We start from the raw sequence: 16,832 nt of genomic DNA, 5'->3' as shown, positions 1-16,832 counted from the left end.
ACCCAACAAGCTTTTGCTAATATAATGTATATTTGTGACAGACTAGGAATAGAAGGGAACTTCCTAATTCAGTAAAGAGTAACCACCAAGCAAACAAACAAAACCTACACAAAAACCAAACCAAAATAACACAGGAAAGACGACCCCCCCAAAAAAAGACAACCCAAAATCAAAACCCTGCCACACATACTCAAGGGTAAAATGCTAAAAACATTTCAAAATCAGTATCAAGACAAGGATGCCTATCATTGCTACCTCCATTCAACACAGAATTTGAAGAGCTAGTCAGCTTAATAGGGTAACAAAAAGGAAGTAAAAGGTGTAAGAGTAAGGAAGAAATAAAACTGCCATTACTCCTGGATGATAATATCGACAAAGAAAATCCACTCACATCTATCAAATTAGTAAGAATGATGAGCAAAAACACTTGGAAAAGATCAGTATGAAAATCAACTGTAATTCTATACACGAGAAATGTAAGTCATTTATAAGAGGGGTATCTAGCAATACATGCAACAAAAGATACACAGAAGTAGAACCGATAAAAGGCATCCAAGAAGACATAAAACAATTAAGAAATACCATGAGATGGGGGCGCCTGGGTGGCTCAGTTGGTTAAGCGACTGCCTTCGGCTCAGGTCATGATCCTGGAGTCCCGGGATCGAGTCCCACATCGGGCTCCCTGCTGCTCAGCGGGGAGTCTGCTTCTCCCTCTGACCCTCCCTCCCCCCTCTCATGTACTCTCTCTCTCTCTCTCTCTCTCATTCTCGCTCCCTCAAATAAATAAAAAATAAAAATCTTTAAAAAAAAATACCATGAGATGAAGAAAAAGGTTTGATTTGTAAAGATGTCAATTCTCCCTAAATTGATTTATATAAACTCAGTGTCATTTCAATAAAAATTTCAGTAGGATTTTACAGAACTTGAGAAACTGATTCTAAAATTTATATACGAGAGCAAAGGAGCAGAAATAGCCAATACACTCCTGAGAACAGTGAGTCAGGACCTGCCCTGACACACATCAAGACTCAGAGCCACAGTAATTGAGACCATGGGCTCCAGGACAGGGACAAACAGGGTAATGGAAGTCAAGGGAGCCATCTGGGTGTAGAGATGCAAATTCATATGACAAGAGTGGACTCTGCAGCCTGATGAACGAAGAATGAACTGTTCAATAAATGATGCCAGGAAAATTGGTTATCCACACAGAAAAATCAAGAAAACAAATGCCTGGGGGCGCCTGGGTGGCTCAGTCGCTTAAGCGTCTGCCTTCGGCTCAGGTCATGATCCCAGAGTCCTGGGATCGAGCCCCACATCGGGCTCCCTGCTCCGCCGGAAGCCTGCTTCTCCCTCTCCCACTCCCCCTGCTTGTGTTCCCTCTCTAGCTGTGTATCTCTCTGTCAAATAAATAAATAATAAATAAATAAATATTAAAAAAAAAAAAAAAAAAAGAAAACAAATGCCTGACTTTTCTCTCTGCATTTACGCCAAAGACTTTTTTGATGCTGTTGGTTTTCATACACAGCTGACCCTTGAACAACACGGGTTTGAACTATGCAGGTCTACTTAAAATGCAGATTTTTTTGGATAAATACATTACAGTAAGTGTATTTTTTTCTTATGATTTTCTTAACATTTTTTCTAGCTTACTTTATTGTAATAATACATCACACAATACATATACAAAATGTGTCAACCAACTGTTTATGTTATTGGTAAAGCTTTTTTTTTTTTTTTTAAACATCTTATTTATTTATCAGAGAAAGAAAGAGGCAGGCAGAGGGAGAAGCAGGCTCCTCGCCCAGCAAGGAGCCCGATGTGAGACTCAATCCCAGGACCCTGGGATCATGACCTGAGCTGAAGGCAGACGCCCAACCGACTGAGCCACCCAGGCGTCCCACTGGTAAAGCTTTTGATCTGTAGTAGGCTACTGGTAGTTTTTGGGGAGTTGAAAGTTATACACAGATTTTCAACTGCACAGGTGTGGGAGGGAGGTGGGGTAGGTACCTCTAACCTAGTTGTTCAAGGGTTCACTGTACTAATGGGGGCATATTTGTACTCTTATTTATAGTTTTCACTTATCAGTACTTCCTTATTGCTAAGTATTTTGAGTCTTTATAGATTTCTATTATAAACAACTACAGGAATATTCTTCTACAGGAAGTTTTGTGCACTTGTTCAAGGACTTCCACAGGACAGATTCTCAGATAAGGAATTGCTGGTTATTATTAAGTTAAATACGGACTAGGACTGCCCACCACAAAAATACCAATTTAAATTTCTGCAAATCACAGATAAGTCTATGTTTCCCTACACCACGGACAATGCTCTATTAACAATCTTCAAAATTTTTGCCTAGTAGCAAAAAAGGGCATCTTCTTTAACCTGCATTTTTGATACCTAATAAGGTTGATCATTTGTTCATGTTTATTAGCCAATTATATTTCATCTTCTATTTATCTCCTCCTTCCCTTTTTCTAATGTCCTGTTTTATTCTGAGCTGTGGAAAGTTGTTAGTTTTGTTACAGATTTCTTTTCAGGCACAGTCTTGGTCTTTAAAAATTTAACTAATTGAATAGTATTTATTCACTCTCTACCATACAGTGATGGGTTCAAACATAACTGCAAAATTTTTTTTTACAATAAATAAACCTCCAGTAAAAAACATTTTTACAGTGAATGTTTTCATTTTAAAACATTCAAAAAGGGGCTCCTGGGTGGCTCAGTCGGTTAAGTGTCTGCCTTTGGCTCAGGTCAGGATTGAGCCCCGGGTCTGGCTCCCTGCTTAGTGGGGAGTCTGCTTCTCCCTCTCCTGCTGCCCCTCCCCCACCTTTACCCCGCTTGTGTTCTCCCTCTCAAATAAGTAAAATCTTAAAAAAATCCAAAGGGGCGCCTGGGTGGCTCAGTTGGTTAAGCATCTGCCTTCAGCTCAGGTTATGATCCCAGGATCCTGGGATCGAGCCCCGCACCGGGCTTCCCTCTCCCACTCCCCCTGCTTGTGCTCTTTCTCTCTCAAATAAATAAAATCTTAAAAAAAAAAAATCCAAAAATACAGACATAATAGGAGTCCCCCTTTGCTCTCCCCAGTTATTCTACCCTGCCAAGCCTATTCTGTTCCTCGCAGGCAAAAAATATGTATAGAGAGTAATAAAACTTATAGGTTTGTAGGCGTCCAGATTTCCTCCTTCTGCATTTATAGACCTATATGAACAGGTATATTTTCATTAGTAATTTTTTTCCCTCCAGCTTTCAATTTTGAAAGGTTGAAACTACAAAGTTGAAAGAATGCCACAGTGGTTACCCCCGAATCTACATTTTGTGCATTTGCTTGATCTTTTTGAACTGCAGACATCATGAAACTGAGTCCTAAATATTTCAGCATGTATAGCCTAAGAATATATTTCTATATAACCACAATATAAGTATCTAAGAAATTTAAGACATTTTTTATAAAATCCATAAAATTTTTTCAATTGTCCCAATTATGACCTTTGTCGTTAAAAAAAAAAAAAAAAAGAAATTACCTCCAGGATTCAACCAAAGTACACATATTGCATTTACCTCTCAGATTCTTCAGTCTCTTTTAATCTGTAACAGTCCTCCTCTTCCCCCACATACCCCCTGCTCCATCTACCAAATTTTGGTCTTAAGAATCCAAGCCAGTTGTCTTGTAGAACGTTCCACAATCTGGATTTGATTGTTTCTTCATGATTAGATTCAGGTTAAACTTTTGGCAAGAACACTACATAGGTGGTGCTCTGTTTATAGAATACATTTTAATCCTTTATCTGTTGCTTATATATAGCCATTATTTTCTTCTAATAATACAATTTTGTTTGAAAATGATTTAAAAAAGTTTTTCCTTCATTGCTTTTAGTTCTGTGCCACATCTCTTCTAAAACTGATTCTATAATATTAACACGAGCCTGTCTCTCTACGCTCCATGTTGTTCTTGTAATTCCTTCTTTAACCCGAACAGTTTTAAATTAATAAGATTAGGAATATAGTCCATTTCCTTGGCACTCAATTTGATTTCCTTACAACCCAGTATGCTCTAATTTCATCTGGCTTCTTTCTAATTAAAGTTTAGGAAAAAATAAAAAACACTTAATTTTGAATAGCTACTTCTTTATAATCGTCAACTAAGTGAAACTGAGCCAAGCATCTCAAAGTGGCTATGTGAAAAGTTAACTGTATCTGAAGACAAAGGATTTAATTTAGCTATAGCAATCTTTTTTCCTCCCTCTGAGGATAGGAGTATTAATCAGAGGCAATTACTCTGCAAAATGTTTGGGTGGAACTAGTCTGTATAACTCTGTTGGGTGTGTATTAGTCACTTTGACCAGAATACAAAAAACAGTCAAAGTCTAAACAATTGTAAAATAATAGTGGGCAAAAAAGCCAGAACTTCAGGGGCTCCTGAGAGCTCAGTTGGTTAAGTGTCTGACTCTTGATTTCAGCTCAGATCATGATTTCAGGGTCGTGGGATTGAGCCCCACATCGGGCCCTGATTCTCCCTCTTCCTCTGCCCCTCCCCACCACCCTCTCCCTCTAAAAAAAAAAAAAAAAAGCCAGAATTCGAGAATTTATATGATTCCATTCACGTACGGTTCAAAAATGAAGCAATGTGTTGTTTAAGGAAACATATATGGTAAACTCTAAATTAGAGAAGAGCAAGGCAATGATTAATATGAAATTCAGGACAATGACAGGTGTAGGTATGGCAAGGAAGAAGGAAGGTTGATACTATTTTACGGCACTTACAACATTCATTTAAAACAACAACTTACTCTTCTATACTTCTGATTTGATTATAAAGAACTAAAACTGTAAGAATAAAGAGCTTCTCTGAATTATGCAATGTCACTGGATAATTTATACATAGTAAAAGGACTCAATTTTTTTAGTGGATTACCTTTCCTTGGTATGGTAAACCACTTAATTTCACTGCAAAATACATGACTTAGAAATAAAATTCTTCTCAAGGGGATTTTATTAATGCAACATGGAAAATTTCTTCCTTTCAAAGACTGTATCACTAGCATATAAAAACAAAACAGCATGCAAAAGAGATTTATAGAAGATTCTACATTTGGAGAAAAGTACATTGAGAGGCTTCTTCTAAGTAATATGCAACACAAGAAAGTGACCTAGAGTAAGCATAGTAACTATTACTCCTCTTCACTGTTGAGAAAAACCACTCCGTCTGAGATTGAGGTGGCAAAGAACTTTAGATGATGGTCCCAATTTTTCACATTTTACAGATTATGAACTAAGACTCCAAAGCAATAATTTTCAACTACTTTCTGAACAAGAAACCCAGGCTTGGGAAGGTTTTGACGCCAAAATAGAGAGTGGAAATGAGCATTTTTGAGCTTCTGATGGAAAAATAGCATTCAAAAAAATAAACTCTAAATATGGAAGTTATTCCAAGACCTTCCCTGGAATGGTCTTACTAAATAAAAATAATTCTACCACAACACTCGCACAAGGAATAGATGTTAAGAACTTCTGGAATAGAACATGGAAATGATCCAAATTGCTGCATTCCATCAGGACTGCTTTCTTTACAACCATGAAGAAGCACTGAAGCTCTGCTAGCAGTTCAGAGGAGGAATACTTACATGCTTTCTTTCTGTAGCTTTTAGAGATTTGGCAGCATAGTAAAAAAGCTGTGTCCCACACAAAGCTGCCCAATACTTTGTCCATGATGCCACCTGGAGAGACAAACAAAGGAACATACTACCACCGGCTTCTCGGTTTCTTTACTTTCTTAGCGCCGATGACCTTTAGCTCCACTCCGGCCACCTTAGTCTAATCTTAAGAGTTGAATCACTGCTGAAATCTTTATCTCCCACATTCCTGTCACTTCCACTGAATATGCTCTACTACTACTTTCATTCAGGTAACTATTGGTTTCATCAAAACCCATACCACTTTTTAACATTATCTAGCCTTGCTGCTCTCTCCCCATCCTGTATCCTTCCCTCTCCCTTCTTCGTATTTAGCCAATACCACATGGTCCAGCACTATAGCCATTCCCTTCCAAATACTTGAATCCCACTGTCCCTCTCTCCTAATTGAACCCTAGCCCTATTTAAATCTAACCATCTGATTACTTGGCACATTATAATAACCGAATATTGCTGGAAAAATCACACAATTGTGCCAACTGATAAAATTAGAACCAACAATCTCATTTAGAAATCAATAGTACTTCATTTTTACCCCATGAAGTCATTATACTCTTTCTCTCTGGAGACAACCATTTCATTCCTTTTCAAAAACCCTAGTACTCCATCCCCTTATGATAGCACTGCACACTCCCCAGAGAAAAATAGGTGAGATCTGGTGAGGACTTCCTCATCTTCCCAGACCATTTCCATCTAACTATCTGTTTGTAGGCCCACCTACTTAGCCTTTCTTCCTGCTGCAACAGAAGAGTTAACGCTGCTTCTATCAAAGGAGAAACTACCCTCCTTGTGTGCTCTAGATTTCTACTATCTCTCACTCCCTCAAGAAATCCGCTTTTGTCATTTACTCCTTTCTCCACTGCCTTGATTTCTCTCCCTCTCCCATTATTATGCAAATGAGGCTTCACAGCACTCTGATCTTTGAAAATCCCTCCACCGCCCCGTCCTCTGCCCCATCAGAGAGCACCCGATTTTTCTGCTCCTGTTCACAGCATAACTTCTTGCAAGGTGTCTCTAATGCCTGACTCTACTTCTCTCTTGCCCATTTTCTCAACTTACTTTTGGTTAGGCTGCCAACGTCAAGGTCACTGATCACTGACATATCCCAAAGCCTCTGTTCTTACCACAGTCAACCTCTTAGCAACATCCGACACGGCTGGCCACTCCTTCCTTCTTGAAATACTTTAACCGCTGCGCTTCTCTGGTAACAGTTCCTTCATTTTCCTCTATGCTTCTCATAGCAGACCTTGATGTGCTCCATAGTTCTATCCTCGGCCCTCTTTTCTTCCCCAGCTACACTTTCTTCATTATCTCTTCATGAGATAATGTCTCACCTGGTCCCATACTTCAAATACCATCTGTATACAAACTACCCCCAAATCCCCATCTCTGGCCACCACCTCTCTGCTGAACTTCTGACCTGTACTTTTTAGAGCTAAACTGACATCTCCACTTCTATGCCTAAAACGCATATTAAAGTGAACTTAGCTAAGACTTACCGGCCCTTTCTTGAAGAAACTTTTCCTATTTCAGTAAACATTCCCAACATTCATCCAGCTCAGACCCCACCCAGGTACCATCTTCACGTCACGCTCTCTCATACACCGCACCTAACACATCATCAAGCAACCCTAACCGTCCTCCCTGACTTCACCTCCTCCACCTGCTGCGCCTCAGCTCCACAGGCCTTCTCGCTGCCTGAACTCAGATCCTCACACGGCTAGCTCGCCTGCCTCATTCAGATGGCAGCTCGGATGCCTCGCCGTGCTGACACCTCTCCTCATCCTCTCACCTGCCATCCCATTACCTTATTTCAAGGGCTTACTTTCTATTTGTCTCGTTGGAATGTCATTTGCACAAGGCAGGCACTGTGCCTCATCTTGTTTGCTGCTCTATTTCCAGCATCTGGCACACAATAGTGTCGTAATGCCTCAACTGACAGGCTACTCCTAGTTTTTACTAGCTGGCCTCGTGTAGCTTCTCGACCGTGGTTTACTGTAACGTAAGCGGCAAAATCAGACTGCTTAGCTGTAAACCATTTTTACATTTTAAGAAGCTCTCATATCTTCAAAAGTGTCAAGTTTGGATACACACTGAAGTTTTTATTCCAAACTAGATAAATTATACTATTATTTGAGAAAAGAAAAAAAGTCTTCTTTAGCAGTCAAACTGCTTGCTGGGGAAGAAGAAACTTCTATGTTATGTACAAAAGGCTTTGTGCTACTCAACTTTTACCACTTAAAAAAAGATAACAATGGTTTGGAGGACATTTAATATCTGGGTTTTATTTCACGAAGGAAAACGAAACTTCATTACAGAGATGTAAATAAACAACTTAGGACTGACACAACAAAATTGGTTGCATTCCATTTTTTAGGGTTATTCCTCTCAATTCTTTATTTTTCCTAAACTTATTACTAGAATATTTCATTATGGCATATACTTTCAAGGTTCTCCAAGAAATGTTTTTGTGTAAGAACTACACTAGGGGACAGAGAGGGGTACAGGAGCACCTTGATGGACACACCCTCAATGTATGATCTAACTGAAGTCTAAATTAAGAAACACGCGAGGCAAATGTGCATTTTCAATTATTTCAAGTGTACCATACATCTGGTTTTATTTCATTGTTTTCATATTTTTTTAGGGTCCTGTATGTTTGCTTATTTTTGGAGGTGTGTTAAAATATAATACAATAATATCTTACTGTAGGCTTTTTGCCTTCTTTTAACAAAGTTTTTCTCCTGAGAACACCTTGAATAGTGACAGCTCCTGGATATAAATGTACTGCCAAATCTTCTGATTCTGCAGAACTATAATAACGGAATGAAGAAAAGAACATGTAAGACCTTTTGTGTATAGCAGTTACAAAGCAGGTACTTAAATGAAATGTAATTACTCTTAGTTTTAAAACTTCATTAATGTATTTAGCATTAGAAGACACTGACAATTATAAAGGCTTACTCAGCTGAAATTTATAAGCTGTCATAAAAGTTTAATCAGGAAGTTATTAAAGTCAACAGATGGTTAAAAAATGCACACTTTATTACATACCTGAACAAGTATAATTTAGAAAGAATAGAGTAATTCACTTTAGTCAAGATTAAATTAAGGATTTAAGACTTTCCCTTCTTTTTAACATGCCACATTTGCATCACTGCTGTAAACTTTTTTCCCCTTAAATACTTTAAGTCCTGGTAGGAAAGGTGAGGATTCTTTTTGTTAAAAAGTATTTAAGCATATAAAACTCAAAATAAAAAGAGCAGAGTCTCAAAAAAAGGAAAAGAAAAAGAAAACCCATGCTGGATTTAATTCTGAAATAGGTGAGAGAAGTAATATAGGCAGTAACAACATATTTAAAAAACTAGGGTACTGCAGTAAATTGTAATTAACATTTAAATGCTGTCAATGCGTAAGTGTTTGATTATAACCTAACAGCTCTGAGACACCTGGGTGGCTCAGTTGGTTAAGCGACTGCCTTCGGCTCAGGTCATGATCCTGGAGTCCTGGGATCGAGTCCCACATCGGGCTCCCTGCTCGGCAGGGAGTCTGCTTCTCCCTCTGACCCTCCCCCCTCTCACGCTCGCTCTCTCTCTCTCTCAAATAAATAAAAATCTTTATAAAAAAAAAATAACCTAACAGCTCTGCAAGGAAGGAATAACTCCCAAACTCAAGATTTCCTTTTCATGTATCTTAAGAAAACCACCACAAAATAACCAAACATTTAAATATCTTTCCCCAACTGACTTAAGGTCCTATATTTAAAACAACAATAACTTCTACAAGTCAATTAAAACATACACACTAATAAAATTATCTGCCATTCTTTGGGGATCTGACATGATATGCAGAATTCCTACAACAGGGAAGAAAACTGAAGTTTGCCAGTTTCTCTCTTTATGATTATTTAGGTGTCTTCAAAGTGACTTAAAAACCTAGAGACCACTAGAAATTTCATGCTATTGCTATTTATATTCAGGGTATACACAAAGAGATTAGACACCAAATTGACAAAAAGTTTACTTCTGAAGTTGGCTATTGTATGTGTTGTATTATGAAGTGGCTGATTACACATTACCAGTAACCTCCAGCCTCACATCAATCTAACATTCTCATTTCCTTCCGTGGCTAAAATGGTGCAGAAAGAGACCTGGTTTAACTAATAAACCACTGAACAAAAATGAGTTTAAAAGCACAAACATTATTTACTGAGACTTGTCTACATTCAGGTCCTGCAGTTTATATGAAAAATTCTTAACAAAGATAAATTGAATGGAGCCTTCCTAGCAAAGTAAATGCTGTGACAGCAGCCTTTAAATAATGCTTATCCAAGAACCAGCAGCATTACAGAGACCTGTGCAGTTCTAAGGCCACCAAGTTGGAATTATTCTGCAATTAGCTCAGTGGATCAGAAAGAGAAGTTCAAATTTATCTCTAGATTAAATCTTGGCAAGAAAGCTTTTGTGGGCATTTTTTTAGTTTTTAAACTAATTAGTTGAGAAAGAACAGAGATACTGTGAGATCACACCCATTTAGCCAATCACCAACACCAGAGGGGAGTTCTGTGACCCCTGAATGCAGGGGGATTGTACCTGCTGGCCTTCACGTGGCTTCGATGGCCATTTCGTGCCACTCGTGTCACCGGGCCGAGAGAATGGTATAATCTGTTCCTGTTGGATTCCATTATAAATTGTATATATTACATATGCTTTTATTCACACAATCATCAATACTTAGAACATTGTAATAATTTCTTCCTGTAAGACAGCTTTCTAAATCCTACAAAAGGACAGTATGTGGTTGCTCCTCTTTTCTTAAGCATGCAGCACAGATTTAAAAAAAGGTGTTTTCTTCTACTACTGACTCTAGAAATACAGGTGTTAGGATATACCACACATTTCATATACATTTGCTCTCACAAATCTGCTAAAATAATTAGAGTTATAACCAGTACTATCAAAACCTGGATAATACTTCAAAAATCCTTTTGTTTCTATTCCAGTTCTTGGATTACAGTTTAAAAATGGTATCTGGATTTATATAAATAACTCATTTTTATTATATGTCCCTATGAAGACACCTAAAAGCAATGTGGGCTGTAAACTTAAAATTAATGTGGCCTAAACACCTATATCTTCCTCTCTATCCTTTACGTTAAATCCAAGAAAACTAATAAAAGAGATAAGCTGAGTAATAAAAGCATTATTTTATTTCCACACCAACTGAAATAAATGATAAAGCCAATAAATGATAAAAATGGTCTGAGATACTATTTATCCAAAATGGCATGTAATACTTAACAAAGGAAATAAACACACACACATAGAAACACCAACACTTCTTTGCCTGGGAAAAGCCAAAGGTAGCACTGTTGATAAATGTTATTTAAAGCAAAAAAGCATTATTTTAGCAACTTAAGCAGCAACATATTTGATGTCTCTGTAGAAAGTAAGGACAGAGGGTAATATGTTTAACATTCAGAGAACTATTTTCAAATTCACTATCTACAAGCAGTATTTTAAAAATCCTAGTTCTTTATTTACTTTTTATTATTCCATGTCTGAATCTTGCTGGGAAGCATTAATTTGCTCTCAAAATGTTCCCAGAGCCACAGATTTAAACTTGGCACAAGTACAGATTTTTTTAAGCTGCAAATGTCTGCAAAGCAAACCATTTGTTGTAAAAGAAAGACATTGTTTTGAGATGTGAAGGTAACACCATTAAATACTGTCTTCAAACGTAACCTGCTGGGATGAGAACAGATTACTGCACACAACACCATCCTGGTTATTCACTTTATAATGCATGCAAACTGAGAAATAATTTTTTCCATCCATGTTTTTTATCTAAAGATTACAATACACTCTATAATCAACATATGATGCTCTTCCTGGAAGAAAAGAACTGAAATCATTTGTACTGACAGCATGCCAGAGGCAACTTGTGTTTTTCTCATTTCAGGCAAACCCTAATAAAGAGACTGAATGTAAAAGTTGGAAGAGAAATAGTATGCAAAAACAAGTTGTTAAGGCCCCCCCAAAAACAAAGAATAAGACTTGGGAACTCTGATAACGACAGTAGAAAGGCTCAAGAGTACTTTGAAATGCTGGGTTTACAAATAAAATCTTAATCACATAACAGAGAGAAATCTTCATGAAGTTTCATTAAGAACAAGAATATTCCAATAAACAGCATGATATTAACCAATTCCAATATCGTTACGGATAGTTAATAAAATTGTTTTCTACTAAAAAAGTGACTGATACAGAGTTAGGTAACTATTTTCATTTCCATCAATTTTAATATGGCACTCAAAATTCAATCTAAATGACACTCTACTGCTTAGAAATTTAGGTTGCTCAGTTTATATACAAAAGGGAGCAATTATTTTGGCAAGAGTCAAGCATCCTGTAAATATGAACATGGAAGAACTGAAATGGTCAAAAGACAATATAAAAGTCCTAATTGATATTTAGTAAATAAATTATTTGCACTGTTTGGCTACATTTTTAAGATCTTACATTTGAAGATCAATATAGTATGATATCTGCTGTAGGCAGATGACAACTTTTAAAACTTAAAGTAATAAAGAAAGGAGAAGGGATCATGACTTACAGTATTTCAGTTGACTATGACTGGTTATTATGATTTTAAATTTATAATTTTAAAGGTATTAAAATTCAAATATATGTCAAGTCACCAAATAAACCTTTATTTATTAGCTTAGACTTAAATATCAACTTCTAATTTCTGCCAACTTCTAATTTATAAGCTTCAGTTGGAAGCTTATAAATAGTCCCTTAGAGACATGTTAACAAATATTACCTGTTAAAATGCATATGATCATATCTTTTAAGAAAGACAAACTAAACTTGAAGCAGTTCAAATGAACGATTCTTCTTACCTTTCAAAAGCAGGCCATGAGGTCTCTTCACTTAGTTCAGAACCATCACTGCTACCTAAAATCAAAAGTTATTCTATTTTTAAAACATCAGAATTACAGTTTAAATTTCGTATTTTAAAAATAAATTCTTTAACTGTACTTATAAAATGACAGTCATGTTATTTGTGGGTGAACATCCACTATTAATTCTTCATTCTAGTATTAATGCTGCTAGGCTCATTCTTCAATATGTTGGAATTTGGTTGACAAGACTATCTAAAATAACAAAATAGCATAAGACATTTTTGTAGAGCTACTTATAGCTCAGATTCATTATGTTAATAAACAATTTTCTACCATCAGAGAATGTACCCTAAGCACAAAATTTTTCAAAATTTCAAAATTTTTGTCAAAATTTAAGACCAATATAATTGTGAAATTCTTAGAGGTTCATGCCGTATTTTCCCTTTTGTATTCCTTTTAAAACCTTTTACTACCCTAAGGATTAAAAGCTTAATGAAATTTAATTTTTGCCCTCAGAGGCAAGGTAGAACAGGATGGAATCCCTAAATTAAAAAAAAAAAAAAAATGGTGCTGTTAACAATCTAAAAACTTTCTCTTTATAGCCAGAATAGCAGCTAAAAAAGTTTTACGTTAGCTAAAGAAAAAACTGAGGGGAATAAATTTGGAAAGTCCAAAACAGCTTACACTGATTTAAAAGTTTAAAGATAATTCTGGCTCTCAACAAAACTGATGATTAATCTGTCTTTAATATATCAAGTTGAACTGTCTATCAGACTTTTCATACCAGTGTTCCATATCCATAAGAGACACAAACTCCAATGGTAAAAGGTACACATTGTATGTGATGGATTAAACCTTGTTTATGTATTTAGAGTGGCACTAGTTACATACATACTATCCTTGGAAAAACTGAGTAACAATAACAGAAAAAATTTTCTTGTTGTGTGGTTCAGATGAGAAACTGGAACTATTCTGTTGGTAGTGGTAGGGTCTTATAGATTCTCTTTTGATTTGTAGCATTATGTGGTAAAGACTGAAAAATCAATCATAATTAGTCTGACTTATTTGTAGAAAATATAAGTTTTTCTACAAGCATAAAACTCAGAGTGGGTATACTTCTCTTAGCTAGGCAAGACCACTTGAGGTTATCTAAGACGTCTGTACCACATTAGAAAATGTTAGAGGCCACTGTCCCAAGAACTGGTTAATTTCTCTGGAGTACCTTCTCAAAATTTCCATGGTATAGACTAATAGTGTATATTAAAGTTACAGCTAAGGAAAAAACCCTTTTGTGATTATAAATTATGTGTGTGTGTGTGTAACATCTACCATTTATGGTTATAAATTTACTTTCCTTCCAGAATATATAGCTTGAAAACAATAAACCATGCAAGGTAATATCTATGTCTAATGTTCTAATTTATAAACAAGGATGTACAGTCTTTACTGTTTACCCACTTAACAGCCTTAGAATAAAAAATAAACACAAAGGCAAAAATTAAAATAGTCTCTTCCTTTTTTTAAAAAGATTTTTTATTTTTAAGTAATCTCTACACCGAATGTGGGGCTTGAACTCACAACCCCAAGATCAAGAGTTGCACACTCTACCAACTAAGTCAGCCAGGCGTCCCTAAAATAGTCTCTTCCTGTTCTAAAAGAAAGGCCTCCATACGAGACACTAACTGTAACTGAATGAAATAACGAGATAAATAACAATCTTGTGATAACCAACAGAACGTCAGTGGAAAGTAAAAGCCACAGATAAACTAAAGAATTATCATTATAAAATTCATAATGGGGAAAAGTCCAATATTATATATACTTGAGAGCTGTAATTTAAAAAATTATTTTTTGGTTTAAGTGGCATGCTAGATTCCATAGTGTAACAAATTTACTAATTTAATGGGAAGAAAGTTCTTTTTCCCTTTTGCAAAATTACTCCGCATATTGTTTTCAAGTTGAGGTTGATATTTGCATAATGACAGCTTATAGCATTAATGAAGAGGTATTTGAGGGGCCAACTTGTCTTCTTTTTTGTGAATTTTGTCATCATTTTTTGTCATCATCATTTGCACTTTGGAATTAAAGAACTGCTGAATGGTGCTGGAAAGCTCTAAATCAATTTTGTTTACAGGGTTTGGAACTCTCAAGGGTTAAGGAAGTCAATTTGTTTAAGGAAATGAACTCCTTGAATTTCTTTCTATTGACTATGCATCAATATTCAGATGATCCCTATTAACAATAACAGGCTTAGCCCCTGAGCAACCTGGCACTTAACCAGAGAGGAAGATATTTTCTTCCTTTATTCCTTTTTTAAAAATAAGAAGGTTTTTCTAATAATCAAAAGAAATAATGCTCATTTTAAAAGATTCAGAAAATAAAGAAGTTTAGGAAGTAATAACAAATTTTCCTCACAACCTCACATCCCTTTCCAGCATGGTCGTGATTTTCTGGTCCCCTTCATCTCTATTCCCTGGCCTCTCATTCTTCAATCTACTCCAGTCAGGGCTCTGACTCCACTATTCTATGAAGCAACTCTTATCAAGGTCACCAATGACTTCTATCTTGCCAAATGCACTGATTAATTCCCATTCTCTTCTTTTCTTTTTCTTGCATTTGATAGTGATACATTAAATACCTCCCTCTTCCTGGAGATACTTCCTCTGCTGGGCTTTTGTGATACCACACCCTGATTTTTATTCCTATTTCACTGATCCCTCCTTCATATTTCCTTTGATGGCTCATCTTTTTTTTAAAAAAAAATACTAGGGGCACCTGGGTGGGGCAGTAGGTTAAGCATGCAATCTTGGTTTCAGGTCAGGTTGTGATCCCATGGTCGTGAGATTGAGCCCTGTGTCAGGCTCTGTGCTCAGCATGGAGTTTGCTTGAGATTCTCTCTCCTCCCTCTGCCCCTCCTGCTCGTGTTATCTCTTTAAAATAAATCAATCTTAAAAAAAATAAATAAAAATAATTAAACAGACCTCTAAATGTTAGCATGTCTTCTCTTATTTTTTTTACATTCTCTTCCTTGGTGACCTCAACCAGTCCCATGGCTTGAAATACTATGCTACATATGCAAACTCCTATGCTTAATACCTACAGACCTAACCTGAACCCACTGAGCTCAAGTGTCATGTATTCAGTTACCTATCAGACAACTCCATGTGGACCAAACAGGTCCAAAACAGGATTCCTAACTCCTCAAACCCAGTCATCCTTCACAAATACCTCACCACCTACAAATGCTTGCTCTTCTGGTCTTTTCTATCATGGCAATAGTACCATCATCCAGAAACTGGGAGTATACCCACATTACCCCTTTTCCCATTCCTACAACCAAACTGCATGATGTAACCAATTCAAACAGTCCACCACCTTTTCCCATCATTCCTCAAATGCCTCCCCTTTTGGAGTCAAAAACATTAAGCAGCTTTTAAAACATCATGATTTATTAACTTTAGTAGGTACCAGAAAGATGATCCTATATCTGATTGCTACTTTGCTTTTATCAAATTTTCTCTACGTATATTAGGGTTAATGACTTTTTTCCAGCTGAGTTTTAAATCTCATTTTCATAAATTGAATCCTCTCAGAGAAGTAGTTCTCACCTATTGATATTCCACTAGAAAGAGTAGAACTTTCAGCTTGGCCTCGAGATGGTGCATGGGGCTCCATGACGCTGTCGTCTAATAGATGCCTTGGCCCTGCATTTGGGAACGTTGCACTCTTAAACTCGGCTGTGTTCATTTTATGAATGAAACTGGAAACAAAGAGAAATATTTTTTGTATCTTTTACTATTGTTGTTAATTCAGGATATAAAAGATACTCCTAAAGATGCAAGATACAGAACATTTACCTGCTACCCTAAACTGATTTCTGAATTCTCATACTAATAAACACACAGATTTTACCATAAAAGCCTCAAATTAACAGTTTAGGGAAAGTATTTTAGGAAACCAGACCAGGCCAGAGATAATATTTTAATTTCATCTTGAGTCTTGGGTCCATTAAAAAAATTGTTTCACATTTACTTTTGGAAAATAGCTATTTTAAAAATCATGGCAAAGGTGAACTATGGGCCCCATTTTGAGTAAACAATCTTGCAAAGGTAATGATGTTAAACAAAAAAAATCAGCTTCCTTTTCATTATATTTAGGAATAAAAGGAGTAATTTTTTTCCCCCAAAAAGATTTTATTTGACAGAGAGATAGAGTGAGCACAAGTAGGCAGA

The 16,832-nt window shown here is 36.4% G+C and overlaps 1 protein-coding gene across 4 annotated transcripts in view; it reads right to left on the bottom strand.

The window, feature by feature from the left end:
• RALGPS2 (Ral GEF with PH domain and SH3 binding motif 2) overlaps window positions 1–16,832 on the bottom strand; it is a 153,129-nt gene that overhangs the window by 11,819 nt on the left and 124,478 nt on the right. For 3 of the 4 annotated variants that reach the window (XM_025878121.2, XM_073900067.1, XM_073900068.1), the window contains 5 exons: window positions 16,209–16,360; window positions 12,598–12,652; window positions 10,286–10,363; window positions 8,401–8,506; window positions 5,625–5,717 (listed from right to left, as the gene is read on the bottom strand). In XM_025878121.2, the coding sequence (XP_025733906.1) occupies window positions 5,625–5,717; window positions 8,401–8,506; window positions 10,286–10,363; window positions 12,598–12,652; window positions 16,209–16,360 (484 nt within the window). The remainder of the gene's footprint in view (window positions 1–5,624; window positions 5,718–8,400; window positions 8,507–10,285; window positions 10,364–12,597; window positions 12,653–16,208; window positions 16,361–16,832) is intronic. The other variant, XM_025878122.2, reaches the window with a different exon arrangement.

This window comes from Callorhinus ursinus, unplaced genomic scaffold (assembly GCF_003265705.2).
Source record: "Callorhinus ursinus isolate GAN/ISIS: 27379988/994484 unplaced genomic scaffold, GSC_fseal_2.0 scaffold13, whole genome shotgun sequence".
NCBI lineage: Eukaryota > Metazoa > Chordata > Mammalia > Carnivora > Otariidae > Callorhinus > Callorhinus ursinus.
This window is presented reverse-complemented; position numbering and strand designations above follow the sequence as displayed.